General features: G+C 37.7%; 3 protein-coding genes across 5 annotated transcripts in view; 1 reads left to right on the top strand and 2 right to left on the bottom strand.

Moving 5' to 3' along the window:
- LOC149615876 (speckle-type POZ protein-like) overlaps nucleotides 1-10,549 on the bottom strand; it is a 46,195-nt gene extending 35,646 nt beyond the window's left edge. Inside the window, exon 1 of the mRNA XM_089857294.1 lies at nucleotides 10,497-10,549. The gene's annotated coding sequence lies outside the window, so the exon portion shown is untranslated. The remainder of the gene's footprint in view (nucleotides 1-10,496) is intronic.
- On the top strand, nucleotides 4,625-6,237 carry LOC149615880 (DNA excision repair protein ERCC-6-like). Of its 2 annotated transcripts, XM_089856313.1 has the most exons (3): nucleotides 4,625-4,973; nucleotides 5,326-5,504; nucleotides 5,755-6,230. In XM_089856313.1, exons 2-3 carry the CDS (start codon nucleotides 5,338-5,340, stop codon nucleotides 5,894-5,896), a joined length of 309 nt encoding a protein of 102 aa, XP_089712439.1. In that variant the 5' UTR covers nucleotides 4,625-4,973; nucleotides 5,326-5,337; the 3' UTR covers nucleotides 5,897-6,230. The 2 variants fall into 2 exon arrangements, with proteins under 2 accessions (XP_089712439.1, XP_089712438.1); XM_089856312.1 differs by lacking the exon at nucleotides 4,625-4,973 and having other exon boundaries at nucleotides 5,141-5,504; nucleotides 5,755-6,237.
- On the bottom strand, nucleotides 8,428-10,486 carry LOC149615881 (kelch-like protein 24a). Of its 2 annotated transcripts, XM_089857293.1 has the most exons (3): nucleotides 10,396-10,483; nucleotides 9,577-9,922; nucleotides 8,428-9,259 (listed from the first exon to the last, which is right to left on the bottom strand). In XM_089857293.1, exons 2-3 carry the CDS (start codon nucleotides 9,798-9,800, stop codon nucleotides 8,503-8,505), a joined length of 981 nt encoding a protein of 326 aa, XP_089713419.1. In that variant the 5' UTR covers nucleotides 9,801-9,922; nucleotides 10,396-10,483; the 3' UTR covers nucleotides 8,428-8,502. The 2 variants fall into 2 exon arrangements, with proteins under 2 accessions (XP_089713419.1, XP_089713418.1); XM_089857292.1 differs by having other exon boundaries at nucleotides 9,577-10,486.
- Nucleotides 10,550-18,491: the final 7,942 nt, after the last annotated feature.

The following is an 18,491-nucleotide window of genomic DNA, read 5'->3' on the forward strand; positions in this document are numbered from 1 at the left end:
CGCGATTTGCATGAAGGCAATGTGTTGGTCAGTAGGACTATAGTCTGTCAAACGAAAGAAGAGACCTGAGAAATTTGTCCAAATTGGTGTCGCCACCATCGACCCCATAGTACTTTATCAACTTGTTTTGTTTTGTCATTAGTCGTCTGTAATATAGTCTGCTTTAAACAGATAGGCTTAATCGCAATAGAACCAATACATTTTGCAATATATATTTAATATGTTTGTTTCATGGTTTTTTACGATCATCGAGTATTAAAGAAAATAAAACAAAATTAACGACAAGACACCAGTCTTATCTTTGTTGAACTAGCATTGCAATATATTTTAATGACATAAGTTAAAGCATGAATCGTTAAAGTACTTGTCATATATTGCAAAATGTATTGGTTATATTGCGATTAAGCCTATCTGTTTATAGCAGACTATATTACAGACGACTATTGACAAAACAAAACAAGTTGATAAAGTACTATGGGGTCGATGGTGGCGACACCAATTTGGACAAATTTCTCAGGGCTCTTCTTTCGTTTGACAGACTATAGAAAGAAATACGCCAAATTTCACTTGGAAGGGAAAGAAATAAAAGCATTGACGAGCGGATGTGACGTAAAAGTCATCGATTTTACGCTTTCTAGACTCGATAAAGGTGAGAAGAATTAATTTTAAATATTGTTAACTATTAAACGTAAATTTATTTATGATTATAGACGATACGCCTGTTTAAAAAAATCTGGACGATTCGGACTTTTTCAAAGGAACTGGAGATTCGCAATACGATGTTTATCGAGAAAAGAAAGTTCGGACGATGTGAGTTTAAAATATTTCTTTGAAATTTTGCCACTCACTTAATGACAAGCTCCAGTTTCTAAGTTACCAGCGACTAACTTATGGTTGGCCCACGTATCTTACGAACTTATGTCTAAACTTATTATTCTTAGGCTTGAAGTTAGTTTTGAAATAATGGTGAAATAATATTAACCATTGTCATCGGGAGGAATGGCATGAATATAAGCCCGTGACCAACGTTTTGTGGCTAAAATTCCTTATAAAACGGCTACGTGTTCGCCACAAATACCTTTTAAAAACCGACAAAGAAACGAGCGAAACGAGGAAAAAAATTTCAATGGCCATTGAAAGTTGCCACTCAGCAAAAGAATTTGATAACAAAATTGAAAAAGACATTTGTACTTAAATAATTTCCCAAAGTAAAAAGTTTCTTCCTCACTCGAAATATCGTTGCTTTTAATACGGTTCATTATTATTTGGCATAATAAATCTGTACGATTCAGTTCAGTTCGAAAGATGGACGAGAAATTAGTGTGCCGATGTACATGAAGTGATTCTAAATAAATTGTTAGTGGTAGCGTGGATAATCGCCAGACGATGTGAGTTTAAATGTCCCACTTCGTATGGACATACTCATTATTTCGCCTATAACCCTGTTTGCCCGCTCGGTCATATTTGCCTGGGGATGATTTGGAGACGTGAATTTCAATTGAATTTTTAACATTCGGCATAAGCGCTTCCATAATACAGATATGAACTGAGGCCATTGTCCGATAGTAAGGCTGTCATCGTACCATGACGTGAAACATACTGTAGTAAGATCTTACACAGTATAGGAGCGGTAACACTTCGTGCAGGAAATATCTCCACGTACTTGGTAAAATAATCTACCATTTACCTGTCTTGTACTATAAAGGGCGGCCCTATGGATAACTCGGGGTGGTGTTTGTGAAGGATTAACCACCGGAACATGCTGAGCTAGAGAAGCATGGGGTGAAGTATTTCCAATAACCCTATGAGTCACACGAGGTGGTGTTTCGGAAGGATTGACCACCGGAACATGCTGAGGGTTGGGACTAGATCCCCGGGGAGAGTTACGAGCTCGTGGTCTAGCTGGATTATCACTTGCGGCTCCCTGAACCCTTGGCTTTGAAAAAATGAGCGGGTAAATGGAGGAAACGTGTGAGGGGGCGGAGGCGTGTATCATCCTAAGATGCAGGGGTGAAGAAGCTCTTGGCATCTGGATAGTAGGCTAAGGGGGGCCCGCGATGGTGATAAAGGGGTAACCCCCTTTGGCGGCACTCTTCCCATGTTCTTCACCAAAATGACCAACGGTAGTCCTAATTCTCTCGGCTTCAACCCTAGCCCTGGCTTGCCAGTCTTTACGCCGTTGATCATCCACGGCGTCTAAATCGGATGGTCGTAAGAAACTGCTTGACCCCGACGATTTACTCGAATTGGCCTTATGTGAAGGTCTGGAGCCTCGCCCTCGAGAACCCTTACGTTAGGAATCACAATCATTGAGGAACCGGACCATTAATTCAGAAGTACCGGAACGAGATGGCAACTTACACACTTTGCCAGGTTTTGGGTTTAATGTCAAGGATATGGGAGGCCGGGGATGTTTAGTCTGGCCAGTTGGAAGTTATTACCATGACGGGGTTGAGGAATGTTAAAACCATGTCACGGGGTATGTCGATTATATCCCACGGTAGCACCGATTTCACGGCATATCAAAAATCCCACATATCCCAAAGTTATCGTGACCGCAAATGGAATAAAATAAGGTAGAATTATGTGGTCAAATAGTATGTGGCAAATTCAAGCAAATAAGAAAGCCGATTTAGAGTAATTAAATTAAACTTATGTGCTCAATAAGACCAGGGCCCAATTTGGCGGCCCCTAAATGTAGGCTGACCTGACATACAATAATGACTCAGCCCGGTAACAATAATGGCGAGGCGACCAAGGCTTAGAATAAATGGCTGGCCGTTAATTCCCAAATCAAATCCGCCCTGAGTAAGATTATAGTCATATGATGTAACCTTACCGAAAATAGTTGACAATTCAATAAGGAAATGCAAGAGAAACAAAAACCGAGTAACGAAATTTAGTAAGATCAACTTATCGTTCGTAGATTCCTGGGTGGCCGTCAATAGTAGAGTGTTCCCGTTGTCTGCGGAACACCCTCAAAGATCCCCCCGGCCGGGTCAGGGGCTCACTGTAGGGTGCTCAATATCCCACGTTGTGCAGAGGGAACACGCCGAAAGGTTCACCAACCACCAAGTCCGATAACAACATGCAAAAAATGAAGTTCACTCGGCAAAAACACAAAAGTTAAACGTCCATGTCAAACGCAAAGCCCGGAAAACGATGGCGAAAAATTCAAAAGTTAGATCTCGGCGGTGCCTCCATTTGTAACCGCGCGTTCTCACATAAACCCGAAAACACACGATTACGTAATCCATTTATTTCACATACTACTTGAATAAACTATTTACATTGTAACCGGTTACTGCACATAACTGCAATCCATTTAAACATAACATATAACTGCCCTGTTTCCCGTGCGTGCTACGTTTGAATATATCTCCTCGGGCCTCCTGCGATCAGCCAGACCCAGTCCCGGTTCTCGAGCAGACGACAGGTCTAAGGTTCAGCTTCCTGGGCCGTCTAGCGGGGATCCCTGGTATTGATTTAGGTTGCTCCACCTGGTGGTGAACCCTTGTAACGGGCTCCCCGTTACTATACAGGCTATTTACTTCTGGGCAAACACTATTTTACCCCAAAATCATTTTTGCGGAACTTTTGCTGAATTACCCCAAATTCTAAAATAGTAGAAATCTCCCATGCGTCGTCTGCTAAAACATCCTAAATGACTTATGGCTTCGCCTTCGGCTTTTGGGGGTAAATTAGTGACCGTTTCGGCACAAAAGAGTGGGGTAAAATATAAAAATACGGCCCCCACACTAAACGTCGCAATTAAATCAAGCAATCATTCAAATCCATTTCAGAAACAAAATAAGCCAACTAAACTACCCTCTATTGCCCCCAACGACACTTAAAATAATAAATAGGGTTTTTTCGGCAAGGATTGAATTTTCAATTAAACATTGATATTAATGTGAATTCTTTATTCAATCTCAATTTATAAGCTAAATCTACTCTGCCGAACCACAATCCAACGTTAATTTCAACTTAATTAAGTATAATTAACGTAAAATTCGACCAAAAACGTACATTTTTGGGACAAAAATTAAAATAACTTTTAATTGAGCTACATAATTAAGACTAAAACCAGAAGTAATATAAAAAACCTCCTTACGGGAGGGAAGTATACAACACGCCATAGGCATAACGTTAAAACACGCGAGACTCCTCGAAACGCCAAATACCATATTCAGACACTATTGCATAGACCCGTCTGCATAGTCAAACATTCAGGAAATACTTCTGAATGATTTTAAAATTCAAATTAGGTTCAGATTTTAAGGATAATTTTAAAGAAGGTCCTCCGACCAATCGCGTAACACCCTGCCTTTTTATTAACAAAATTCTCGTGGCACGTTCCGTGTTGAATGAAATTTATCACGAGATTTGATAAAATTCGCGCGCGAAGTGATAATCGTGGCGCGAGACATGGAACGTGCCACGAGAATTTTGTTAATAAAAAGGCAAAGCGTTACGCGATTGGTCGGAGGACCTTCTTTAAAATTATCCTTAAAATCTGAACTTAATTTGAATTTTAAAATCATTCAGAAGTATTTCCTGTATGTTTGACTATGCAGACTGGTCTTATAATTAGTAGAAGAATCGATAAAAAATCACTTGATTTTCTACTTCACCCTCCCTTTAAAGGCGGGTTTTATTCGCTGCTATTGAGTTTATAGGGCTAAATAATTAGGCCAAAAAACAGTCGCTTACAAGAAAAGGTCACGTGTCAGGGGAAGCGTCTCATTTTTTACGCGGACTAAGTTTTTTACGAAGTTTTCTTTAATGGTAGAAATCAAATTATTCTTACTATGGAAAGGTGATTAGCTAGAGATCGACACGGTTTTTAATAAAATCCGATTTAAGAAGAAGTCGAGAATTGTTTAAGCGTACACTGCAGCGACTTCACTCAGTTCGTGTGGGCTATGCTTCTGACTGGTGTCTTATCTTAGGACTGCGAGCGAAATGCCGACGTAAGTTTGCTACGTTTTTGAAATATAGGATTAACATTACACTGTAAGTTGAGTATACGTTCTTGATGGGGAGAACTCGAATAGAGCCTAGTGGTACTTCGTAAAAGTAAAGGTGTTGTTAGTTTCTCCATTTTGAAGCCCATTAGACCTGAAACTGCTTTGTGTAAAGGATAATTTCGATAAATAATGAATGGATAGTCCACCAGGCGGCCTTAGTGTATAGATAAAACGGCGGGACTTTTTATTGGTTTTAGAGAGGGACGTAGGTAGTATTTGATGGTAGCGAATGATATCTTGTTGTATCTTAGCTCATATTTGACTAATAGTTAAAATGTATCGTTTAACGCTGCAGGAACGGCTACTGATGGAGCCGGATTCGTATGAAAGCTGTGATGTGATAGAGCTCGCGAGTGGCTATCATATCTGTCGGGTGCTCTATGAAAGGCTCTACCCCTATCAGAAAGAGGGGCTCGACTGGATGTGGTCGCTACATAAGGCCAAGAAAGGTGGCGTTCTGGCCGACGACATGGGGTAAGATGAGATCTCGAAAACTGTGTCGCGACGCGATTGAGATTATTCGCCGCGTCAGGGTTAACCCGGAAAAGTCGGCATTTTCAATAAAAAATCAAATTTCGTCCGAAGCCTAGCTGATCTATACTTCTAACTAAGTAACTTGTCTCCCAGTATATTGTAGCGAGACTCGCTTTAAGTCTATTATTTACCTACAATTAATTTTTTCTAAAAGTTATCTGATTATTTGAATGTATTTCTTCATTTTCAGAATGGGCAAAAGCCTCCAAGTGATAGCCTTTCTATCTGGCCTTTTTGACATGGAACGCATCAAAACCGTCCTAATAGTGATGCCAGTTTCGCTTATCGCCAACTGGGAAGAAGAATTTTATTATTTTAATTATATTTTTTAATTCTCTTGTTATTTTATTATTTTAATTATATTCTTTTAATTATTTTATTATTTTATCATTTTAATTATATTCTTTAATTCTCTTACTTGTTATTTTATCATTTTAAATATATTCTTTAATTCTCTTACTTGTTATTTTATCATTTTAAATATATTCTTTAATTCTCTTACTTGTTATTTTATCATTTTAAATATATTCTTTAATTCTCTTACTTGTTATTTTATCATTTTAAATATATTCTTTAATTCTCTTACTTGTTATTTTATCATTTTAAATATATTCTTTAATTCTCTTACTTGTTATTTTATCATTTTAATTATATTCTTTAATTCTCTTACTTGTTATTTTATCATTTTAATTATATTCTTTAATTCTCTTACTTGTTATTTTATCATTTTAATTATATTCTTTAATTCTCTTACTTGTTATTTTATCATTTTAATTATATTCTTTAATTCTCTTACTTGTTATTTTATCATTTTAATTATATTCTTTAATTCTCTTACTTGTTATTTTATCATTTTTTATCATTGCCTGGGGTGGATGTAGCCCATATCTTCTCTTAAAGATCGAACGTGTACAGCGCAAATTTGTTGAATTTTGTCACACATTTTTTATGCCCCTAGCTAACTATGACTACGTATCGATACTCAAAATTCTGGACATTCCCCAAATTTCCACAGTTCTTATGTCCAATGATATTTGTTTTATTCATAAATTGATAGATAACCGCTTACATCTCCCTACCCTTCTAGAATCCCTCAATTTTTTAGTTCCTAAAAATACACGTCATAGTTCGATTTTCTATAACCCCCGTAAAAGTATAAATCCAATTGTAAGGATGCAGCATAAGTGCAATTTATTTGCATCAAATATTGATCTCTTTTGTGATACTCTACTCCAAGTGAAACAAATCCTACGTGACGTAGCTCAACTGTAAAAACCTAATTTTTATTAAATAACCATCCCTACCTCTGTATGTACATTAATCTAAAATTTGTGATTGTATAAACATTCTTGTATATATAATTGTGATTTGTATATATTTTGCATTGTACTCAAATGTGCCCGTTCTCGTGAGTTGTAAACAACTTTTTTCGTGCACAATAAACTCTCAATTCAATTCAATTTTAATTATATTCTTTAATTCTCTTACTTGTTATTTTATCATTTTAAATATATTCTTTAATTCTCTTACTTGTTATTTTATCATTTTAATTATATTCTTTAATTCTCTTACTTGTTATTTTATCATTTTAATTATATTCTTTAATTCTCTTACTTGTTATTTTATCATTTTAATTATATTCTTTAATTCTCTTACTTGTTATTTTATCATTTTAAATATATTCTTTAATTCTCTTACTTGTTATTTTATCATTTTAATTATATTCTTTATTTCTTTTATTACTTTAATTATATTCTTTAATTCTCTTGTTATTTTAAAAAATTTCATATTTAAAAGAAACGAAATAAAAGTTTAATTTTGGCAATTTGTCCACGATTTATTGACTTATTAAAAAAATAGACCTGTCCATGTCCCCGTCGCCCGAGGATGGACCTGTATATGTCCCCGTATATAAACAACAATATTTTAGAAAAGGTGTGATATTATTTGGAAAACTGAATAAATGTTTACAATAATAACAGACACTAGTTCGCATATATTTCTAATCAATTAAACCATGAACGAAAAAGCGCAATCCAGACAAGAGTGAAAAATAGTTCCATTACAAGTGGAGTTCCATTTTCTATGAAGCAAGGATGCGTGGGTATTATACACGGAATAAATATAAAGGCCCGTTCAGACGACACTATTTTTCTCGCTACGCTCGCAGTGCTGAGCTCATCAGATTTTCTGGCTTCACCAGCCTCTGGAAAATGCACTGTTCACACGGCCAAAATTTTCTCATTCTTGATCTCGGCAAAGCGAGAAAAAAAGTTTTTTCTCTCTTTGCTCGTCACAGCCAATAGAGTGCTTCCGAAAATGTCGTCACTTTTTGTTGCGTAGTCTGCTACTCTGTGGAAATGTGTTTCTTCGGTTTCACTAGTTCGAATCTCTTGAAATTTTAGTGATAAGTATATTGAAGGGTTTTAAATTATCTTGCAAAGTTTTCAAACTAATAGTTCTTTTCTTAAAAGTTTCCTAGGTTAGTAAATAGGTTGTGATTGTGCACAAACAAAATTTTAGTGAATTTTTAGGAAAATAACTATTCGTTTTAAAGCTTTGAACCTTTGCACGATAATTAAAAACCCTTCAATATACTTATCACTAATATTTCAAGAGATTCAAACTAGTGAAACCGAAGAAAACACATTTCCACACAGTAGCAGACTACGCAACAAAGAGTGACGTCATTTTCGGAAGCACTCTATTGGCTGTGCCGAGCAAAGAGAGAACAAAAGTTGTGACTCCTGCGGGTCACGAGACTGCGAGTTACGTCATGAATCACCTGAGTACAGACCCAGGACATAAACACCCGCGAAGAAAATATAAATTCAAATTTATTAATGCAAAAATTGGTTTTTTTTATTGAAAATAACGCAAATTACAGTTGAAAATAATGAAAAATGTTTGGAAAGTGTTTAGAAATTTCAAAATATGGTTACAATAAGGTATCTTCCAAAAAGCTTGCCAATAATTTCTTAGCCAATTCAGGTTCAATATTTTGCCATTCCGCGGTTTCCTTAACCTTTTCGTATTCAATCTGAACGAAACTCCTCGCCGATATTTTCGCTTCGCCCAAATCATGCTTTTCTGCCAACTGCAAAATTTTCACGGCGTTATCAACGTCAATATTCTGAATCATAACAAAAGCGCACATGTCCTTTAACTCATCCAACATACACAAACTAGCGGCTTCTACCAATTTGGCGTAAGTCTTCTCGATTCCATTTGGCATTTTTCTAGTGTAAAGGTACAGCAACAAATCTTGCACCGTCTCGCCGTCAAACATTTCTACCCAATCAACGACCTTCTCTCGACTTTCTTCCATATCCAATTCAAACATGGTGCGAAAATACTCTGAATTTGAAGAGAGGACAAATGTATGGCAGGGGAAGTTCTTCCACTTGGTTTTGATGGTACAGTCGGTTAGGGTACCATTGTTGAGCATACGTTGGCGCGAATCAATCAAGCGGTTGTACAGTTCAGTTACCCTTTGCTTCTTATCGTAACAGGACCCCATATTCAAGACGCACGTCAATATTTTACAGCCTTCGTTGATTAACAAAGATTTGGAGAATTGGAACCAATTGTGAACAGGCAATTCAGTAGTCGTTTCGCTGGACCATATTTCATCGCTTTGTTCATCTAAAACGCTCAATTTGCAATATGCCTCCCCGTACTCCTGATCCGTATCTCTATCATGGATAAAGAATACGCGTGAGGAAATTTGTTTTCACGCTATAGGATCGGCAACTCCCTATCTCGGACGACAGCTTATTCTGTATATACTCTGTTACAACATCGCGCAAAGCTATGTCTCTATGTAACCTAGCCTTGCGCGTGCTGACAAGAGACAAAAAACTTCAGGATCTTCAGGATTTAAAATATCCTGAAGTTTTTTAGCCTCTTGTCAGCACGCGCAAAGCTAGGTTACATAGAGACCTAGCTATGCGCGTGCTGACAACCGATGTTGTAACAGAGTATACACAGAATAAAAAACAAATTTCCTCACGCGTATTCTTCTTCATCCTTGCTTCTAGCTTTTCCAGTTAATTTGAATTCGTAAAGTCCGTCCGATACTACTTTCGATTCGATAGTGATTGTCCAGCTGTTCAAACCGGCCCCAGCTAGGGGCACCAAAGCATCGCGTACCGTGACACCTTCCGCAACTACATATTCCAATACCAATCGAAGTTTTCGAATCAACAGTGGGCGATCTGAATCATAGACGGACATTTCGACGCTTCTTGAATTCTTTTAGAACAGCCGACTCCCGAAATGATCCTAGGCTCTACTAACAACGAACAACTGCACTCTCTGGGGCCGGCTGCGAGCACTTATAACGTCGGTCGCCACCCCTAAATTAAAGTTCGAACCTTGGGCCGGAAATAAGCACAGGACACTGGACATTGTCCAATAAAATTTTAAAATTGCCCATAATTTTTTAAAAAACTAAGGGGGTCACTGGACATTTTGACCAATAAATTTTCCGAAGTTTTGATAGCTTGACTATGAAGATGCGACACTATTTTAGCACACTCCAGTGGACAATGTCCAATAAATTTTCCAGTCAAATGGGGGGTCACTGGACACATGTCCTATAAGATTTTTTTCTTATTTCCGGCCCTGCCCTCGACCCGTCTTCTTGGGAAGTTACGAGAATTTTACTACCCCCCCCCCCCACTGGGAGCCACAGGTGTTTTTTAACGTGATAATGTAACAGAAGAATATACCATTAATTTCATAAGAAAAAGGAACACGTTTCGAACTAATTTTTAACCCGATTTGTCCCAAAAATTAAAAAGTTTTATTATGTATAAAGTTTACGTACAGTTTTTTTATGTGGCGAGTTCCTCCCATTTCTAAAAGTCCTTGATGTTTCAGAGGTTCGTTGTCTGCGTTAAACACGTGCAATGGGAAGTGGCAAAAGACCTTTTCGACGTGAAAAAGGTCGAACCTGCGTTAAACACGTACAATAGACGTGTGGCAATAGACCTTTTTCGACGTAAAAAAGGATGTGGGAGACTGGGCAACTCGCACTGCCCCTTGCGGTGCTTCTTGGGGCGAGGGAAATAGCCTCCTACGGGTAGCCTAACCCATAGGATGTGTTTTCTTTTCTTATGGAATTAATGGTCTATTCTTTTGTTACATTTTCACGTTAAAAAACATCTAAGGGATAATAATACGTGACTCCCAGTGGGGGGGGATAGTAAAATTCACTTCCCAAGAGGACGGGTTCAAACTTTAATTTAGGGGTGGCAACCAACATTATAACAGCTCGCAGCCGGCCCCAGAGAGTGCAGTTGGTTTAAGACCATTTCGGGAGATGTTGCGAAAGTAAACGTAAGATCAGCGTGTGATGGAAACAGAATTGAATTAATAATAAATGTTTGTAGGTGGTCAGCGCCGAGAAAGTTGAACCGAAGAAAGCGAAACCAGGCCCAGCGAATCAACAAAAAGCTGATTATCAAGTAAGGTACACGCCCTCCCATGTAAAATCAAAAACAAATCCAAATAACAGGAATGAGGGAATTCAACTTGCCTTTGAGCCAACTGGACGATAAATATTAACAGTCACTCGCAGTATGCTTGGGGGGGGGGGGAATCCCCTTTGAATTCTGTCATAAGTTTGAAAGATATCGTCCGTAAGTATGACGCTTCCTATACTCCGTAATGCTAGAGACAGACTTACAAGTGAGAGCTAGTTCGAGGGAGAACGACGGAAGAGAGAATTATTGACTACACTCGGTGGTTAATTTCGCAGGACTTCCATCTTCCTATATTTAGTCTGCATTACTAAGCCCCATTTGACAGCGCCTCACCAGGCGTCGCTCTACCTGAATCTATGACTTTTCACCTACGTCGAAGGCTTTCATTAACCCCTCCATTTCCTAATTACTTTCTGTTATTTCGACGCTAAATTTGGGATTTAATAATCAACCACTTTTTTTTCGGCTCCAGCGGCCGAAGCTCCAGCGGCCGAAGCTCCAGCGGCCGAAGCTCCAGCGGCCGAAGCTCCAGCGGCCGAAGCTCCAGCGGCCGAAGCTCCAGCGGCCGAAGCTCCAGCGGCCGAAGCTCCCGCAGCCGACGCCGCCATTAAACCGTAAGAATCAAGTTTATTAGGTAATATTGTATAACAGTTGCGAAACAATTTTATTCTCTCATTTATAGTTTCACCAAGCGGAGGTCTGTATGTTCAAAACGAAGGGTAGAGTCGTCGAGCGACGACTCTGATTCCAAGCTTCGCCAATATAATAAAGCTCTCTTAATTTATTTATTATTAACTATTATTTTATATTTTGTATTTTAAAAATGTATTTATTTATTTGCTATTATTTTGTATTTTAAAAATGTATTTATTTATTTGCTATTATTTTGTATTTTAAAAATGTAGTTATTTATTTGCTATTATTTTGTATTTTAAAAATGTAGTTATTTATTTGCTATTATTTTGTATTTTAAAAATGTAGTTATTTATTTGCTATTGTTTTGTATTTTAAAAATGTAGTTAAATATTCGCTATTGTTTTGTATTTTAAAAATGTAGTTAAATATTCGCTATTATTTTGTATTTTAAAAATGTAGTTAAATATTTGCTATTATTTTGTATTTTAAAAATGTAGTTAAATATTTGCTATTATTTTGTATTTTAAAAATGTAGTTAAATATTTGCTATTATTTTGTATTTTAAAAATGTAGTTAAATATTTGCTATTATTTTGTATTTTAAAAATGTAGTTATTTATTTGCTATTATTTTATATTTTATAAATGTATATAATTGTTAAGAGTACTTATATACCTAAAAATTAATTATACTTCCATTTAAAAACATGGAATAATTGACAGACTAATTTTTAACTCTGTTACGAAAACCTATTCGAAAATTGGGGTCATTGTGGTGAAACAAGTGCTTTTTGCTAATTTACATAAAACCAGAAGAAAAGAAATTTCTTCTGATAAAACTAATATTAGTATAATAATATCAGTTTTAACGTTTTTCATGTACAGTATTACAATTCAAATATAAAATCATATATAATAATAATATATAATATATTACCCTTCAAAGTAATTAGTCAGCACTTTCAAGATTGTATCGCGTCTCAATTTTAATACTTAACGCAGACAAGTGATATTAGCACCACGTGAACTTCAACTTCGATTATATATTCCGCAACGTAACGTTTAACATTAGGGCATAAGTATCGTTACATCAATAAGTGTGCCACTGAATAGTAAGTAGTGTCTTCATTTCAAAAAGCGATATCGAAGGCAAAGTTTCACAACAGTGTCTTTCCTTCTTAGTTATATCAGGTATAGATTTAATTTTAGAAGTAGGAATGGAGAACGGTTACTATTTCCCTCCCTCCAACCAACACGTAACGAAAAGTTTAAATTATGTTATTGGCTGCTCACTTAAACTACGTTTTGACGACGTTGCTGACGGGGACGGCAAAAAATAGTGACGTAATTGATTTCTACCGCTGTCGCTGTGACCCGCTTCTTCTTTCATACCCCCGTCTCGTGGAATGGGGTCTGGGACTTTGAAGCGCGCCCAGATTACTCTGTTCTCCATTCCTGCTTCAAAAATTAAATCTATCCCTGCTAGGAATTAAACTTATCATATTTATGATATTATGTCACTTATGGATGGTTAACGGATATTCTTTAATATAGGAGAAGGCGGAACACTTGATTAATTTTATTTGTAAAGAGGAGAAATTTAACCAAGCAGACGACAAAGATCAAAGGTAAAAACCAAGAAGGGATATTTAGTTTATTAGGGCGAAGGTATAAATTCGCGCCACATTTCCATGCAGATTTATCTCCAGTCCAAACGTAGACGTGTCCGGAGTTAATCCCCGCCGCCTCTAAATTACAACCAGCATCTCATTGGTTCTTGAAAACTCGTGCACGTCAGCGCGAAGCGAATGAGAAAAAAATTACAGTCATATTTTCCGACTGAGGAGAGGCGCAATAGCTCGGCCTCCTTTTACGTCCCCCCTTGTATTTTGAAAGGGGGACTGGGACTATGGCGCGCCCAGTTACCCCTATGGGTGGGTTGTGGTAATATAGAGATCCTTTTAAGCTAAAAAATAACGATAACGAGAGCGAAAACTCCGGCCACAACTACTATTACTACTACCAGGAGTTCATAATAACCCCCCTTCGGGGGGGGGAAGTATGAAACTGGCCATAGAGCTAATGGTAAAAATCGCGAACAACAAGATTCTGTCGTTGCGCATAGAAAGGATTAGCCTGTTTATGGACATACAACCTTACAGTATATCGTAGTGGTATCTATGCTCCTTGGTTTTCGTTCCAAAACTTCCGTTGGCTGGGATCTTCGTCGAAAAGAAAAATGGCGATATGGTGGACGTAGAAACACGTTGCAATTCTTATATAAAAAATACTGCGAATAAATTTGTCCAAACCGTTTTAATTTTACCACGGAATTCTCACTCACTCATATCACAACAAAACATTATTGACGATCGTTTAAATGTTTTGTAGAAAACTAGAAACCCCGACTAAAAGCCAACTTCTTAGCCAAGGCTTAATTAACACCGTTCCGACAGAAGCAGACGTGAGCCATTTTCGCTCTCAAAATCACAAGATAAAAATAGTGCTAAACCGGAAGTGTGTAAGTTAATGCGCGTGGGCGCTAAATAATGGGGTAACTATTTCTTTGGGAGTTAAGCGGTGTATGAATCCGCTGAGCTTTACGGCGAAACTTTGTTGTTACGTGCTTTTTAACCAGTTTCGTACTTCGGGTTATTATGAACTCCTGCTACTACTACGGCTCGGGTCAAACTGTGAAGCAAACCTAACCTCAACTGACTTAACCTCACCTAACCTAACCTCACCTGACCTAACTGAACCAAACCTAACCTGACCTAACTGAACCAAACCTAACCTGACCTCACAGACCTTAAAATTTTTAATTATCCGAATTTTGCGGTTTTTAAGATATACCGTATTTTTGCAAAATAAATTTTCTATCCACCCAGTCGAAAAAAATCCTATAAATCTTGAGCACTTCATGAATCCCGTACATTTTTTTTGGGAATGTCCGACCCTTGGTAATACCATAAGAGCCTCATCGTAGATATACATCATACCAGAAGGGGATAATAGAAGAAGGATGACACTCTGTATCCTCTTAATGCTTTAGTTATGTAACGTCATTCTTCCCAGGCTCACCCTTTTAGTTTGCTTTCCCGCTCATCAAACTACAAATGGGCATCGCACCGTTAGGTGAAATCTATAATTGTATGGCACTAAATCCCAGCGAGTGACGTAGGAGAGCTCTCCGAGATAGTGGGAACAGAAAGTTCGGTCTGCGCAATATTCGCGCGCCTCTGATTTGTTATTGGTTACAGCTGTTAACGTTGAGGTTTAAAGCCGAGGCAGCGCCGAACCGTCCATCTCTCGAAACTTGGCGAGAGTAGCGTAAGCCTTGTTCACTAAAATTTGAAATTGAACTGGCGCGCGCCAACCGACGCGCGCAGCCTTTCCTCGTACCCACCTTTAGGAAGGGGGGGAGGAATCTAAAGGGGGTATTCAAGTTTTTGGACGACAGGTTTTTCAACACTAGGGGGCTGTTCCATCAGGGATAAGGGAGTCAGATGGATTGGAAATGATGATGGGCGACCTGCGGCACCATATCTCTCCCAGTGTACCTCGCGCACGCCCCTACCATTCCGTAGGCGATTGCTAAGTGCTGCCGCGTAGCGCCATTTTATTTGAATGAGAACTAGCTTCTATTTTTGAGATAGAGGGAGCGTCCTTTACAATTTCGTCCGGCACGACCCTACCTAACCGCTGGGAATGATGGGAGGACTATGGTGCCGTAGGTGGGGGTACAAAGGCAACGCTTAAGGTATGGGGGTTTCCACTCCATTACTCTCTCCTTCAAGGTTCCATCTAGCCTAGTTCTTCCATGGTACTATGACGTCAGAACTCGTATAGCGCTAAGATCCGAAGAGAGAAAAGTTTGAAATTCCTGTCGCCACCAAACGGTCGAGACGATTACTAAATGGGTGACGTGAAAAAAAATCATCCAATGGAATAAAGGAGATTTTTACTATTGCCATAGGAGTAGCAGCCATTTCTCTACTTAGAGGCATGATAAACTTATGCTATCGTCAAATTGAAACAAGAACTAAATCTTAAGTTTTTTAACAGATTTTTTTCTTCTCAACTTATTCTATATTGAATCTTACAATATTTAAAAATATTAATAATAAAGAACAATTTGATAAACAAAAAACTCCACGCGTTTAGTCAAAAGAAATTATTTTTTATCAATAATAAATAAGGTATATAAACTTAAATTTTCGTCACTCGCAGTGTTGGCTGTATCTTCCAGTTTTATCTATTTTTAAACTACTTAGTTTTATCTATTTTTAAACTACTTAGTTTTATCTTTAATTTTTATCTAGTTTTTAACTACTTATTTTAAATTTAATTTTTATCTTGTTTTTAACTACTTATTTTAAATTTTAATTGAAGTTAAGTAACGGGAGTACCGTCACAATTAATTAATAATTAAATAGTTTCCATCTTGGTAATTTAATTGTACTCCGTTAATTAAACGTCAAACCCGCCGACACTGATCGCCCAAATGTTATGTTATTTGATGGAGATGATGATGGTGAAATCCCCGAAGCTGAAGCTAAGAAGCAACCTGGACCTGGTTCCAAAGCCGGTAAATATCCTAATACCGCCATTTTGTTTAAGAAACCTACAGTCAATGTGCCATCGAAAGGTGCTTTCAAGTTTAAGACTTCACCGTCACGTCAGCCGTCAAAGGATAAGAGAACAACACAACCGCAGCAAGGCAAGAGTCCTTTGCTAGATGACCAAAGGCCGAACGAGGATGCTGCTCACGATCGTAAAAAGACAAGAGGCCAACTACCGGAACCGGGAACCAGAAGCTTCTTGGTGATGAAGAAGCTGATGCCGCTGTGCCCATGAAGAAAGGTGCAACCAAAGAAGCTTCGAAGGCAAAGATTGAACCAGCGAGTAAAGTTCCTCCCAATAAGCACCCTGCCAAAGCAGTGAAAACGGAGCCATCAGTGAGCCCCGTGAAAGCTAGTTCCAAAGACGTCGATGCGGAGGACAGTACAGATGTCAAAATTTCGAAGCCATTACCAAAGCCTGCCAAAACCACCACTACGAAGACCGCAACTAGACCTGGACAGTCCAAAATGACGAAGAAGGAAAACTTCGAAGACGTTGATGCGGTGGATGCACCAGCTGCTAAAAATTTGAAGCCGTTAAAACAACGACTTCAACTGAAACTGGAAAGAAAGGCAAAGCAGGACTTGCCACTAAGGATAGCGCAACGAGGGTAAGTAGTTCTTTTGACATTGTTTGTTAGTGTATACGTTCTACAACTTTTGGTTTAATATTATTTTAGGTAGAAACCGAGGGCGTAGGCTCTAACCAAGAAAACGAACCCATTAGACGTAGTGCCAGGATTAAGGCTATGTATTTGCTTTTATTATTTTAAAATGTATTTATTTATTTGCTATTATTTTGTATTTTAAAAATGTAGTTACTTATTTGCTATTATTTTGTATTTTAAAAATGTAGTTACTTATTTGCTATTATTTTGTATTTTAAAAATGTAGTTACTTATTTGCTATTATTTTGTATTTTAAAAATGTAGTTACTTATTTGCTATTATTTTATAGTTTAAAAATGTAATTATTTTATAAATGTATATAATTGTTAAGAGTACTTGTATACATAAAAATTAAATATACTTCCATTTAAAAACATGCAATTTTTCACTTTGTTACGAAAACCTATTCGAAAATTGGGGTTATTACGACGAAACAAGTGCGTTTTTGCTAATTTACATAAAACCATAAGAAAAGAAATTTTCTTCTGATAAAACTAATATTAGTATAATAATATCAGTTTTAACGTTTTTCACGTACGGTATTCCATTTGAAATATAAAATTATATATTACCCTTCACAGTCATTTGTCAGCACTTTCAAGATTGTATCGCGTCTCAATTATAAATACTTAACGCAGACAAGTGACATTAGCGCCACGTGAACTTCAACTTCGATTATATATTCCGCAACGTAACGTTTAACATTAGGGCATAAGTATCGTTACAGCAATAAGTCTGCCACTGATTAGTAAGTAGGGTGTTCATTTCAAAAAGCGATATGGAAGGCAAAGTTTTACCCCAGTGTCTTTCCCTCTTAGTTATATCAGGTATAGATTTAATTTTCGAAGTAGGAATAGAGAACGGAACGGTTAGTATTTACTTCAGTCCTACTCATAGACCACCCAGTATAGAGCACCTCCCTCCAACACGTAAAGAAAAGTTTAAATTATCTTATTGGCCGCTCACTTCAACTACGTTTTGATGACGTTGCTGACGGGACGGCGAAAAATAGTGACGTAATTCCTTTTTACCTCTGTCGCTATCACCCGCCTCTTCTTTCATACCCCCCCCGGTCCAGTGGAAGGGGGTCCGGGACTTTGAAGCGCGCCCAGATTACTCTGTTCTCCATTCCTACTTCTAAAGTTAAATCTATCCCTGATAGGAATTATTATGTCACTTATGGATGGTTAACGGATATTCTTGAATATAGGAGAAGGCGGCACACTTGATTAATTTTATTTTATCGGAAGAGCCAATACAAAACACCCCAGTACCAGAGTCATGATTCTTGCAGCCATGAAAGGACTACAGATAGGACACGCTGCCGTATCGATTCCTGCTATCAAAAATTACCTGGAGGACAATTACCAAGTTCGAAATTACTCAAAACATATCGGGAATTAAGGCATTGCTCAAAGCTGTTGAGGACGGATTGCTAGTTCGGAAAACCGGACGTGGAGCAACGGGTTCATTTTTGCTTGCCCCTCAAAAGCCTGTGAAGAAGAATGGAACGG

Source organism: Phalangium opilio, unplaced genomic scaffold (assembly GCF_054372755.1).
Source record: "Phalangium opilio isolate 3A_F unplaced genomic scaffold, DU_Popi_V2 ptg000217l_1, whole genome shotgun sequence".
Lineage (NCBI taxonomy): Eukaryota > Metazoa > Arthropoda > Arachnida > Opiliones > Phalangiidae > Phalangium > Phalangium opilio.

Coding starts and splice junctions, on each gene's coding strand:
- LOC149615880 (XM_089856312.1), top strand. CDS start 5,305: ATGTATCGTTTAACGCTGCAGGAACGGCTACTGATGGAGCCGGATTCG. Junction 5,505..5,754: donor GTTCTGGCCGACGACATGGG/GTAAGATGAGAT, acceptor CTTCATTTTCAG/AATGGGCAAAAGCCTCCAAG.
- LOC149615881 (XM_089857292.1), bottom strand. CDS start 9,800: ATGTCCGTCTATGATTCAGATCGCCCACTGTTGATTCGAAAACTTCGA. Junction 9,260..9,576: donor AAGGATGAAGAAGAATACGC/GTGAGGAAATTT, acceptor TATCCATGATAG/AGATACGGATCAGGAGTACG.